The 14,063-nt window shown below is 37.0% G+C and overlaps 1 protein-coding gene across 1 annotated transcript in view; it reads left to right on the forward strand.

Annotated features, from left to right (window-relative positions):
• flna (filamin A, alpha (actin binding protein 280)) overlaps positions 1–10,799 on the forward strand; it is a 102,788-nt gene extending 91,989 nt beyond the window's left edge. The window contains 12 exon segments of the mRNA XM_039775565.1: positions 152–313; positions 515–718; positions 1,010–1,162; positions 1,696–1,818; positions 2,080–2,346; positions 3,202–3,339; positions 4,062–4,177; positions 5,718–5,850; positions 6,113–6,289; positions 6,489–6,707; positions 7,269–7,472; positions 9,263–10,799. Of these exon segments, the coding sequence (XP_039631499.1) occupies positions 152–313; positions 515–718; positions 1,010–1,162; positions 1,696–1,818; positions 2,080–2,346; positions 3,202–3,339; positions 4,062–4,177; positions 5,718–5,850; positions 6,113–6,289; positions 6,489–6,707; positions 7,269–7,472; positions 9,263–9,450 (2,084 nt within the window). The 3' untranslated portion in view covers positions 9,451–10,799.
• The last annotated feature ends 3,264 nt before the right edge of the window (positions 10,800–14,063 follow it).

Consider the following 14,063-nt stretch of genomic DNA (forward strand, 5'->3'; position numbering starts at 1 on the left):
TTGTCTTATTTTTCTTTTCTTCACTATGTAAAGTACTTTGAGCTACTTTTTGTATGAAAATGTGCTATATAAATAAATGTTGTTGTTGTTTGAATGTATAAAGTTTGTGGCAGAGGCTTACAAAGACTTTAATGTCCTTAATGCTCTGTAGGAGATGATACCATGAGAATGTCCCAACTCAAAGTAGGCTCATCTGCTGACATTCCACTGGATATTGGCGAGGCAGATCTCAGTCAGCTGACCGCCAGTGTTACCACACCCTCCAAACGTGAAGAACCCTGTCTACTTAAAATGCTAAGAAATGGTCACGTTGGTGAGTACAGGCACATTCTCTAAAATAGATGAGCAGCACAGATGCATCAAAAAATTAATTTCATTGTATATAAATACTGTGTCAATTGTGACTTTGATTTTTGCCCATTTCTGTTAGCTTCCAAAGGAGTTGAGATTACCAATACTTAATAATATTTGAATCCGGTAGGAGGTAAACATGTAAATACTGGGCTTCTTGCAGGGGTCTCCTTTGTTCCAAAAGAGATTGGAGAACATCTAGTAAACATCAAGAAGAATGGTCGCCATCTTCCCAGCAGTCCTATCAGCGTCTTGATAAGTCAGTCAGAAATTGGTGATGCTAGCCGTGTTAGGGTGTCTGGCCCAGGCCTGACAGAGGGACGCACCTTTGAACCAGCAGAATTCATCATTGACACGCGTGAAGCAGGTATGGCTCTTTTACCATATCAATAGATGTAGCTGCTTTTAAACACTATAATTGTAATTGTGCTTTATTCCTTGTGCCCATTGTTGCAGTGGTAGCCACCAGCTACCCTGTCATCCCCTCAGATAATGAAGTGTACTCATCTTAAGTGTGTTCATCCATTTAGCGAATGTTTGTTGCCTGAAGGTATAAAATAGATTCAGAAAGTGTCAAAATTCCTGAAATTGCTATGCTAGTTATTGAACAATTTATAGTTTTAAATTCAACCACTGCAATCACTTTGTTTTCCATCAGGTTATGGTGGTCTTAGCCTTTCAATTGAGGGACCCAGCAAAGTGGACATAAATACAGAGGACCAAGAAGATGGAACATGCAAGGTGACATACTGCCCAACAGAACCTGGAAACTATATCATTAACATAAAGTTTGCAGATCAGCATGTGCCAGGTAAGAGTGACTTGGTGTAGGTCAGCAATTTAGACTAACCTTACTGTTTAATGTGTAATAATATAGGTGCACTGAAAAATTTCAGTCCCTGGAGTTAAAAGTTCTCCGGTTTTACTATAAGGAATACATTTCTTTATTTAAACCTATGTAAGGGACATTTTCTTTGTGGGCATTATGCTAGAGTTGTTGGGATTCTGAGAAGTCTGTAACATTGTTTCGTGATTACTGGGCTCTGTGAATTATTTGCATGTTGTCCTGTGTTCTGGTGAGTTTCTTTCGACAGTCCAAACAAACTCTCTCTGCATGCTAAATTTAAATGTCAGATTCTCTTGTTTGATAAACCTGTATTTTGTGTCCCATAGCAGAATGGTACGCTTTAGTTTTGTTTTTGTTTTTTTTTTTGTTTTTGTTTTTATTGAATTGGGAGTTTACCTGTTACAAATCTGCCCCCCCTAACAGTAAATAACTTGATAAATATTAAAGGTTGAAAAGTGTTCTAGGTAACCAGCAACTTGTTTTAAATCTCCTTACAGGTAGTGCATTCACTGTTAAGGTGACTGGCGAAGGACGCATGAAGGAAAGCATCACTCGTAAACGGAGGGCAGCATCAGTAGCAAATGTTGGAAGCCAATGTGACCTCAGCCTCAAAATTCCAGGTTATTTTCATATCCTTATGTCATTTTAAGTGCAAGATTTTTGACTTTTTTTTTTTTTAAGCTGCTTTTTAATTTTCATCCTAAACTAATCATAATCATTTATAACCTTAAGAACTCTTGACATATATTCATTTTAGTGTTTTTTTTTTTTTTAGTTACATAGAATTTGTGAACCGTTTTACCTTATTTTTTTTCTTTTCGAATTGATTCTTGCTTACTTCCTGTCTCCTCCATGAATTTGTAATTTTTTTCCTAATTCAGAGATTGATGTGAGTGAGATGACTGCTCAAGTAACCAGCCCTTCAGGGAAAATACACAAGGCTGAAATCATGGAAGGCGAGAACAACACCTACTGCATCCGCTTTGTGCCTACAGAGATGGGAGTGCACACTGTCAGCGTCAAGTATCAGGGTCATCATGTTCCCGGCAGCCCCTTCCAGTTTACAGTGGGCCCTCTTGGAGAAGGTGGTGCCCATAAGGTTCGTGCAGGAGGTCCAGGACTTGAACGGGCAGAGGCAGGATTTCCAGGTAACAGCTCTGACTTTAGCCCTTGTTTTATTTTATATAGATAGTTCCACCAACTGTAGTTATTGCATACAAACTACATATTATAACCTATTAAGGATGGAAAAAAAATATATATCCTGGACATCCTTGTATGAAGAACAATGTTGTATAAATGTAACTGTGACACAGGTAATTATACAAAGAAACAACTCCAAATAATCACAACTTACAGTAGGTGGTGCATAAATTAGTAAATTGACAATTGCTTGTGTCCCTTTTAATATGGATATTTACTTTTGTGCCGTTTGCATCCTAGATAAAATGTCACTGGGGATACATTAGGTACTAAAAAAGGGACGCATGAATTAAAGTACATATCAGCCTTAAAGTACATTTTTTTTTTTTTTGTGTATAAGGAAAATAAAGAAGTGGTTCTATAGAAAGAGCAACCGTATACAATTAAACTAGTCATATGACTGACCATAAATTGATCATTTAAACAGGTATTTGTTTGAAAAAAAAGTTGTCCATTTAAAAATATTAGTATGCAGATTTTACATTGAATAAAATAGTCTATTATTGAAGTTGTTTTTTGTTTCTTTGTTTCAGTATTCATTTGTGTTTTATAAGGAGTTCATACTGACTCCTGTAAAAAATGCAACATTAGCCAAATTTTATTTGTCACACATTGTGTGCCATATTTTCTTCTGAATCTGTCTAGTAGATTTGTAAGCCTCTGTACCCTGATAATAATAATAATAATAATAATAATGTGGTATTGAAAATGCCACACCATATAAACCACACATCAATTCTTACTTCTGGCTTTTTGACAAGTTTTCATGACTAAAAGTCTGTATTTTTGTTACTCCCCAGCGGAGTTCAGTATCTGGACACGTGAAGCCGGCGCTGGTGGCCTGTCTATTGCTGTTGAAGGACCCAGCAAAGCAGAAATTGCATTTGAGGACCGAAAGGATGGCTCTTGTGGAGTTTCCTATGTTGTTCAAGAACCAGGCAAGTTAACTGTAGACTCTGGTCACTGATGTCAAATGTATCCATACTTGCACAACTGTAAACTTAGGGAGACTTGAAGTTTATGGGCACATAGTTTATTTACGAGGGACGTTCAAAAAGTTTCCACACTTTTATATATTTTCGTTGGAAACGGTGAAGGCGGAAGGAGTAGTAGTTGGTGGTGTCTGAGTGTCATGTGGCTAGTTCTGTCTGGCAAGCTGAATGCCCTTGCAGTTTAAGAGTTGTCACCCTGTGGTGAAGATGGCTGCAAAACTTAGAACACTGTTCCTCATTGGTGCAATTTATATCATAATGCTTTTGGTGGGCAGAAGGTGTGCTGGGAGCACAAATTCATCTCCACATGTATGCTCAGTATGGGAGTGGATTGAAATGTTTGAAAATGGTCATACTAGTTGGTATGACGCTGGGAAAATAGCATTGCAAAGGAAGGTGACTATGTAGAAAAGTGATGTAATTTGTTTTTGAAGTTCTTAATAGCTTTTTAAAAAAAAAAAAAAGTCCATAAACGTTTTGAACGTCTCTCGTGTATGAATTATGATATTTTATCTCTTTAATCCCCGGATTGTTTCTTGGAATGTGTGACTATTCAAGAATGTTTTTTATATTGATATCAAGACATGGTGTTTTTGCAACTGTTGTATACATTTTTTATGTATTTTTTTTTCTGGGGTTTCTATTAAATGTGCCTTTTTATTTTACAGGAGACTATGAAGTGTCCATCAAGTTTAATGACGAGCACATTCCAGACAGCCCTTTCATTGTTCCAGTGGCATCTCCCTCTGATGATGCCCGTCGGCTCACTGTTGCTAGTCTTCAGGTGAGGCATCGAGAAAGACACCTGCCGGTCTACAGTGCCTTCCTCCACCCAGCTCAGCAGCAGACTTCACTTGAGGAGCAATATATGGTTTTTAGCTCACAGATTACAGCAAACTACTTTGGAAATTTATATAAAATATTTTGAGCGCTAGAAAGATTGGATCTGGACAGATGCAAATGTGCATGTAGAGGATGGAAAAAAGTCTTTGGATGTTTATTGCAATCATCACAATGATGAATCTTAAATTTTAATTGAATTCCAATTCTATTTAATTTTGAGATTGCAACAGTGTACGTTGCCTCATATTTAAATCAGTTCAGTCAAGCTGAGTGTGCAGCATGTTAGCAAATTTGTTGTGTTTACTCAGCAGAAATATTTAATTTGCAGATGACAAAACATTAATTATATATTTAATCTGAAAAATTTTATACAGTGTTCTCTCAATACTGTAGATATCAGTCCTCTACTCTTTACCACTGTTAAAATGTATGCAGTCTATGATCTGTAGCTTACGTTCTGTTGATTGGGAAGAAATATTTTGTAGTAGTACTATTAAAATGTTGAATGTCCTTTTAAAAAGTGTAGGTAATGGCTTAAAAAAATGTTAGAAAGTTGTAGTAGTACACCAGTTTAGTTTGTCACACAAGAAGTCTGCTGCTGACTGTTGGGTAGTAGTGTCTTGTCACTTGGACCAGCCTGTCGAACAATGATCAGTGTTTTTCTCGTGTCTCTGTCTAAAGGCTTTTAACAGATTCTTCTGAACTACCAGAGCTGAAGCTATGGTTTAGAGAGGGAGAGTTGTCTTGTCTTTGTTGTCTTGGAATTATAAAAATCCCCCCACCTGTCCCCCTATTCAAAAGTTTTGTTTCTCATTCATTTTTCAAATAGGTCTTAAGGAAATTTTTGCAGTCATTATTTGTGTAGAGTACTGACCTATGGATGAAAGAAAGTTTGAATTTTCTCTGCTTTTTTAGCTTAAAATGATAGTACTTTTTCACCAGTGCAGTCCATTTCAAACCAATAGTTGAAATAAGAATGTATTAAGGTTGCCCATTTTAAGCAAAATAACCATATTTCAAGGCCATAAACTATTATGGTAAAATAGAACTATAGATCAAACACCATACAACACAACTGGATTCATAAGGGATATCAAATCTTGTGGTTTAAAGAGTGGTAGTTTTAAAACTACAGTGAAGAAAATGTTGAGCCTTTTACATTTGCAGTTCTAATTTTAATGGACTGAGATGTTGCACCATTTGGATTTTTATCTGGTCATTGTTTGTTCTTTGCATTTTCCTAAACCTCCCTCATTAAACCTGGCTGCAGCTCTAAGCAGGTAATCTGTTTGTGGCTATTCATAAGGGTAACCTCAATTTTTATGTATTTGCTTGCTTTAAGTTTGACACTGTGGTTATTGTATTGTTCATAATTACACTTGGTAGGAGTCGGTGGAGAGAGAGGGTATGTATATTCCATAGAAAATGTAATGTTTAGAAAATTTTGAAATGTTTTGAATGTAAAGTGTTTGTCATTTTAGGAGTCAGGGTTAAAGGTCAACCAGCCCGCTTCCTTTGCGGTGAGCCTTAATGGTGCTAAGGGTGTAATTGATGCAAAAGTGCACAGTCCATCTGGGGCATTAGAAGAATGCTGTGTAACTGAGATTGATGAAGGTACGTGAACCTTGCGTTTCCCGCAGAAAATTCAATATTTTAAGTGTTGATGCCCAAAAGTAATGCATTTGTCCTGGAAAAATCCTTAGTTTTATTTCACATTTTAACCTTTTACAGGACTAGTTGGATCTGTAAGCACTGGACACAATAAGCAGAATTGTCACATGCAGACTACTAACAACATTTTCTTGAGTGTTTTTACTTGTTAAAATTCTATCCTTTAAGATTCACCTTCTGAATGTATCAACTTTGACTGTTTCAGACAAATATGCAGTGCGGTTCATTCCCCGTGAGAATGGTCTCTACTTAATTGATGTAAAGTTTAATGGATCACACATCCCTGGAAGCCCTTTTAAGATTCGTGTGGGAGAGATTGGTCAATCAGGAGATCCTGGGATGGTATCTGCATATGGAGCAGGACTAGAAAGAGGAACAACAGGTCTGCAGGCTTGAAGCATTTCCAGATTTCTGTCTTTAGTAGTGGGGATTAAGTCTGTAGAATATTAACTAGATTTGAGTGGGGAAAATAGTGTTGTCCTGTGCTTCTCTTTAAATTTTGTATTCCACTAAATCAGAAATTTTACAATACAAAAGTGCACTGTTCACTCATTGTTGAAATTTTCTCGTTTGTCGAACAGGGTCTCCTTGTGAATTTATTGTGAATAATAGTGCTGCTGGACCAGGGGCTCTTGCTGTCACAATTGATGGGCCCTCTAAGGTCAAAATGGACTGTCAGGAATGTCCGGAAGGTTACAGAGTCACTTACACACCCATGGCTCCTGGCAATTACCTGATTTCCATAAAATATGGTGGTCCATATCACATTGTTGGTAGTCCTTTCAAGGCTAAGATTACAGGTAAGGCTTTTGAGTCAAGTACTTCTGGTATACCAAGTTCTCTATAAGGGGAAAACTGAACAATAGAAATGTAAGGTGTTTGGTTACTGTAATTATCCATAAACACATTCATAGGAAATATTAATAAAGAATATGCCTTGGTGTTGCTATTGCTTCGTACTTGGGTTTCAATCTGGACAGTGTGTTGCTTAAAACAAGTTAAGTTTAAACCTGTCTGTAAATTGGCCTAGTATGAGCCAGAGTGAATGTTAATATGCCCTGTGATATATTGAGTGCCCAGTTCAGGGTTATTCACTTGTCACATTCCTTGTGCTGTCAGGATAGGCTCTAGCTACCTGCAACCCTGTAGAGGAATAAGTGGGCTCAGAAAATTAGTATGAGGGAAATTTATGATGATCATGTCCTTTTTATAGATCTTCCTTCTACTTTCAGAAATGCCAGTCCTGGTGGCTTATATATAATATATATCACTTAAGTCTGAGAATATTTATTTTTTTACATTTCCGAGTCAGAAGAAAGGGTATCTAACATTTTTTTTCTTCTTTTGCATGTATTGTGCAGGTCCTCGCTTGGCAAGCAGTCACAGCCTGCATGAGACTTCTTCATTCCTGGTGGACTCTGTTTCTCGTTCTGCAGTTCCACTGCAGCAGGGAGCTCTTATAAGAGGTGCATCAGATGCTAGCCAGGTAGTGGCTAAAGGACCTGGCCTCAGTAAAGCAGTAGTGGGACAGAAAAACAGCTTCAGTGTTGACTGCAGCAAAGCAGGTGAGACAGTCTCTTTCCACACTGATACAAAATTCTAGACAGCAGCTTGAATCAGCTAGCAGTATAAAATGGTCTGTAGGTCAAATAACATTTAGCATGTGTTTATTCACCTGTAGCCATTGTTTACAGTAAGCAAGCATTTCACTCTCTCCTTTTCAGCACTTTATTTTTGTCACCACTAAAATGTAACCGGCTGAAGCCTGAGTTCTGACTTAAATCTACAGCACAATTTTTCTACAGTTTTGCATATTTTGAAAATTGTTTTTTGTAAGAAGACCAACAGAAACAAGGGCATAGAAATGAAAACAAAATGGAGGGAGAGGAGACCTTAGTGTCTATTTTAAAATTCACTTTTAATGCAATAATGTTTGCTGCTTTTTTATTACTTTGTTGATTATTACATTATAAATTATATGTGATAATTTGGAATCGTGTGATACCATTCAAGGCAACCAATTTATTGCAACACTAATACACACTGTTTTCAGTTCGTGTTGCATTGCTGATGCATTTTTTTCACTACCACTCCCATTGTCCCTTCTGACACGTCAAAATTCTCATTAGACAGTGCAGAGTCATCAATACACAACATCTTCTGCAGACGTTCTTTTGATGAATGAATGTTTGTATTTGATGCTATGCAGCAAAGAAAATGAATGGCAGTATCTTGTGGTCGTTTTTACCATCTACAGGTAGTAGATAAATCTAAATACATTTTTAGGAGACTTTGTTTTCCTCTGTGATTAGCCACTTACCCCTTGATGTCAACTGTTGCGGATATCAGACTTTTTATGTTAACTATTGAAAGTGTTACGGTTCATCTCTCACTTATAGCATCCTTGATAAGGTACTTGTGGTCTAAAGGATCAATTCAAGTGAACCAAACTGGTATAATACATCACAAAAAGTTTCTGAACAATGCTTACTCTTTAGTGACCCCACAACAGATAGATTAACATCAACCCCCATGTTTCTCACACTTAGGGGGTGGCTAGGCTGTATTACTACTTATTTTGCTAAGTGCATATATAACTACAAAATAGCTTGCACCTAATCCAATTTTAAGAGTAAATCTTACAACTTTGTAGCACTGTCACAGAAATTTAACCCTCTCTATCATACTTTCTATCATGCTTTTTTTTGTCGTTTCCCTTTATTTCTGCATTGAAGGATGGATGGTTAGTGAAGGGCTGCATCTGCATAAAGGAGGGAAAAAAATCTGTCAAGGTTATACCTTCACTGAAAAAATAAGCTTAACCTACCTGCTGTTATACAGCCAAAACATAATGTTCAGTTTAACTTTTATTTTTTTCCTCCCAGAATAACTGTTGTCTACTTTCCCATTAAAAATATACAATTGTATGATACTGAATATATTTTTCACTTTTCAGTTTTATTGTTTATATTTTATTCATTGTTACATTTTGCAAAAACTGTAGGCTGACTACTTAATTTTCATACAGTATACAAAATTGTTGTGCTAAGTTGTGACCTATTTTTTTTTTTTAACCTGTATAATGGACACATATTAGGGAAGTTTTTTTTTTTTTTCTTCCTCTCACTTTTTTCAGTTTAGTTGATTAGTCAGAGCTTTGTACTGTAACTGGTGGGCCAAAATAGGCTTCTATATTTGACAGCTTCGTAATAGCAATTGTCAGTTTAATAGTCATACCTAGTCTGGGATATACTACTTATAGCAGGAATCATAGTGGTAAAATTTAGATAGGCATCATTCCGAAGTTTTGGTAATGGAAAGCTCAACTTTTTGTTTTACTTGTGCTTTGTTTCAGGAAATAATATGCTGTTGGTTGGTGTGCATGGACCTAAAGTGCCATGTGAAGAGATTGTGGTTAAGCACCTAGGCAACAGAAACTACAACGTCACATACCTCCTGAAGGACAAAGGAGATTACATCCTGGTGGTGAAGTGGGGAGATGAACACATTCCTGGCAGTCCCTATCAAGTCTCTGTACCCTAAATCGCCCCATGCTGTTGTATTGGACCCTGTGGATAGTCCATCTCCATTTTTCATTTTTTTTTTGTTTGTTAAACTGCTCACCTACATTCACTATGCTAATTGTACGCCTCTGCTCCTGTTATTCCATTTGGAATCCCAAATACTTCAGAGTGGTCTTGCATGCTATGTGCTTAAAGAATTTAACTACAGTGCACTAAGCTGGTCTTGATCACCAAGCTACCAAATTCTAATCCAAGCACCCCACCAAAACATATTTCCGAACAGCACTTCATGTTTTATGTTCCTTGTTGCATTTTTTCATACAGTTTACAAAATGTGATGGGGGGTAAAAACAAAAAATAAAAACAGTGATGTTTTTATTTAGAAAGTTAGGTGACCTGAAAGTTTCAAGACTTGTTTAAATACTAAGACATTTTGCACCTTCTCCTGGCTCAAGGCAAAGGTGTCTGAAACTGATGCCTTAGCTTTTAGAATGAAATTCTGATTTGTAAGAAAAGGGAAAGTTGTTGGACAAAAAATATTGGGAGTAAATGAAAAGTCGATCATGTTTTTGCAGGATGATGCAATGATGGAAATGATCAAGATTTTTAATATTGTCAAGTAAAAAATAAAGATTATTGGGATATTTTGCTGCTGCTTGTATTTTTAAAGACCTTTCTTTTTTTTGGCCTTTTTTTGTCCTAGTGTCTTTACCCTTAAGGCCCAACAATGGTTGTTTCTAAAATGTCTGTTTAAAGTAATTTGTCCAGAATTAAAGTATTTTCATATCAGGACAGATTTCCCACTTGTATTTTTTTATTTCATTTTTGTTAATATTGGCTGTTTGAGACAATTCAGGAATGAGTCAATGTATTTCTAACCTAAGTGGCTACAACAGTATTCTAAGTAAGGCTATTTGCACTAATGTGCAGTTTCAAAAAGGGTCCTTTTTATATACAGGTATTTCTCTTCACCCCATTTACCATCTGTGTAGAAATGCTTGATTAACTACTAGGAGATCAGTTGGAAACTTAAACAATGCTTTTTATATTACTTGACTGCTCGCAATCCTCCATTTCGGAGCCTTGATTCTTTACTGTATCCATTTATCACTGCCCACACTTAACTGTTAGGCATGTCAGTATTTTTGTGAAATAAAACATTGTTCTAGATTTCTGCTGGTCCATTTGGTGGAAACTAGTTTGTGGGACTACTGTAAGGCTGATATATACCAGTATGTGTATATATACACCATATATATATATTTTTTTTTTCTATGGTAGAACTTGTTTTCGCCCTGGTCAATCTTTTTAACCACTCTTGCACACATGAATTTATTTTAAATTTGAATAAAGTTTACCTTTACTATGTGTTCTGTGATGTCATTTTATTTGTCAATATTGTGAAACACCCGCATTCAACTTCACATATATAAAATATTACTGAGACAGTCTTTTGTGAATGATGTATTCTTTCTCTCACAGCTGATTGCTTTGTCAAAGTTAAAGCTGCAGAAAGTCCACTTATGCTACAAACTAAATCTACACACTAGTCTTGTTAATTTGAATGCCTTTTTCAATTATTTGGCTTCAAATACATTTGTTTTCTTAATACATGTATATTATGGTGTTTCAGGTTAAATTTTAACCTTGTTCCTTCGTTGTGAATGAGAACCATAAAATATATAATTGGTTTTACTGCTGTACTGTGTTAGACTATTATGGAAACAGCGCAGGGAGGCAAAACAATGTGCCCATGGTGTATGTGTGGAGCAGTGTAGTCTTAGAATAATCAAATAGAAAGCACTGTCTGCATTTTATTTGCACTTGCATTTTTCCACCATTTTTCTTAACACTTAAGAGGACAAATGGAATAGAAGCTGTGATCTTATCCTTTTGAAATGAAATGACCTGTGCCTAAAGCCTGATAGAGGGTAGGTGACCAAGAAGATATTGGTGTACGTGACTTACCTGAAATGTAGGTCTAACAAGAAGTTACGAGACCTGGCTGACAGACAGTAACATGTTGTCCTGAACACTTAAATGTAATTACAAAATAGCAATTGGTCCATCCTGGGTATGACATTAATCTGCATCCAGCGCTTGCAGGGAAAATGTGGGTTCTTGTGACAGGATTGGGACTCCAGCCGCTGTTTCTAAAAATAAATACATTTAAAAAAGCCTTGCACTGTTCAGTGTGGTGCTGAGGTGTCACCCATTGCATGGCTGCACTTGTATTCCAATCTGGGTGGTTTGTCATGTGGTGTGTGTGTGGCAATGCGCGTAATCCGCGCCAGAATGGTTGGACTGGTCAAGAACTTTGAGAAGGACAATGTTGCCTCTTAAAGTGAATGGATAGCTGGAAAATATCTGGCTAATTGGGCCTTTCCGACTTTCAGAGAAGTGCAGGTACACCAATAAGCATTAGTGTGTGCTAAAGCCACAGACATCTGTTTAGGAGTAGCCTTTGCACTTTGAGGCTGGATGTGAAATGAGGGGAAGTTTAATTTAATCTGCAGTCAAGACTAGTTCAAGAATAAGTCATCCCATTTGTGTAGAAAATTTCAAATGGGCAGCAAGTTTAATTTTGTTTTGTCTTTGTCCTTTCTATTGTGCTTTGAGTTATCTTTGTTTATTCTAACCTTCTGTATTTAAAGGAAATTTCCACATTTTTGATATAAGTATTTCCCTTGTAGTGGTCCGGTGCCACTCCGATTCACTCCATCGAAGGGACGGTGAATTATTTTTTTTTTGGGTGGGGATCCCAGGAACGCACCCAGCCTTGGCCCCACTCACACACAGCAAATCAAACAAGTATACGGTATGTTGAATGAAACAAAAATGCAAACAACAAACAAACGGCTAACCTTCACTTTTCCCCACGACAGTATTATATACTAATACAACAATAAACATGACCCAGTCCAAATTCAATGGTAGTGTATGAAGTGGAATAGAGGAAAAGATAACAATCTAGGAAAGCGCCTTCTGTAAGTAATGTATTAAACAGTCCTACTGGTAGTCCTGATGCGGTGAGGGGTGAAGAGATCTGGGGAGCGCTCCCTCTCATGAAGTACGATGACTAATCCAACACTTACTCACATGATAGGCAGGCTCAAGACAGTCCATACATCCTTTCAGGTTTGACGATCCAGGATAAAAATGACATACCACAGGTGGTATTGCAGACACGAACAAGGAGGGGTCCTTTGCTGCTTAGTTGACTCCCTTTCAAAGTTCACGCCTGCCCTTGTCTCCAGCATCCGTTGCAGATGTCCAGTAAGGGTAATACCCTCAAGGCACTTGGGAAATGGAGTCCTTTAATATGTAGTGCAACTACAAACTTCCCATTATGACAGAAAATAAGGAATACAGTAGCATATAATGTTAACATTATGAAAAATGAGTGACAGTACTTATCAAAAAAATCATACTTTGAATATCATTATTGCTCTCCTGGCCAAGATTAGTTCTCAAATCTCAAATAATTTTCCTGATGTAATCCTGAACTTGGGAGAGCTGGTGCCTACAAGTTGGTTATAAAATTCAGCGGTGTATATCATTTTGAGTTTCATTTAAATAAAGTACATTACGGCAGCATGCTGGTGCTGTAGTTACAAGTGGCGCTGGGCCTGGGTTCTATTATGATATGTCACCATGTTTCCCCAATACTCAGATGTATGTGTGGCTGTGTGTGTAGAAAGATTTAAACAATTGATTAGTGATGAGCAAAACCCACTGAATTCTCTTTACCTTGAGTTTGCCAAAAACACAGACATTTTGGGAATTTCGGTAAAATGCATTAAAGTCAATAGGAAAGGCGAAACTGGACTAGTTTTGAGGGGACTATAATGGTGCAATATTCCTTTAAGTGTCCCTGAGGGCTAGGAACGTGTTTGCCAAATATGTTGGTCAAATTATGTTGGCCAAAAATCTGACCTGATTGCCGAGCCATTAATACTAACCACTGTGTCACCATGCCACCCTCAGATAATATGTTTAATATCAGGCTGCATTGTCACTTGCTTGTGCCTGCAAACTAACAAGAACACACTTACACACAGATAGACATAAGAGAAATGCAAGATAAGATGTGGTCACTCACAATATCTCACATTACATCATGCATTTCTGGCTCTCTACGGAAGTGGTTCTCAAACTGTGTACCATAGTACCCTCCTTGAAGGGACACTGCAAAAAGTACAGAGAAAGAAAAAAGTAACACTAGAAGCATCACAGCTAACATAAATTTATGTTGTGTTTTTAAATCTTTTTCAGTTTGCATATCATGCTCCTAAATTACTGTACTTCAATTGCCTGTGTTGTTGCAATGTTGGTACCAGAGTGTGAATTGCTCTCTCGTTTTCCTGATTTGCACTTCACTTCATTTCCCTATCCTTTTTACCTCAACAAATCTTCTCCTGCTGTTGTTATTGACATTACTGGACATAACTGGTGTTTTTCCTCAGCAGACAAAAATGAAATAATCAATGGAAATTGTCACACTTATAATCACTCAGATTGTTTTACTATGCTTAAGGAAGACAAAACAAATCTGAAAATTGTCGGTGTGCCAGTTATTTCTATTAGGTAAAAAAAATACCATAAACTCACTTCAACTGGCATAGTAAAGTT

Source organism: Polypterus senegalus, chromosome 13, assembly GCF_016835505.1.
Source record: "Polypterus senegalus isolate Bchr_013 chromosome 13, ASM1683550v1, whole genome shotgun sequence".
NCBI classification, from domain to species: Eukaryota; Metazoa; Chordata; class Cladistia; order Polypteriformes; family Polypteridae; genus Polypterus; species Polypterus senegalus.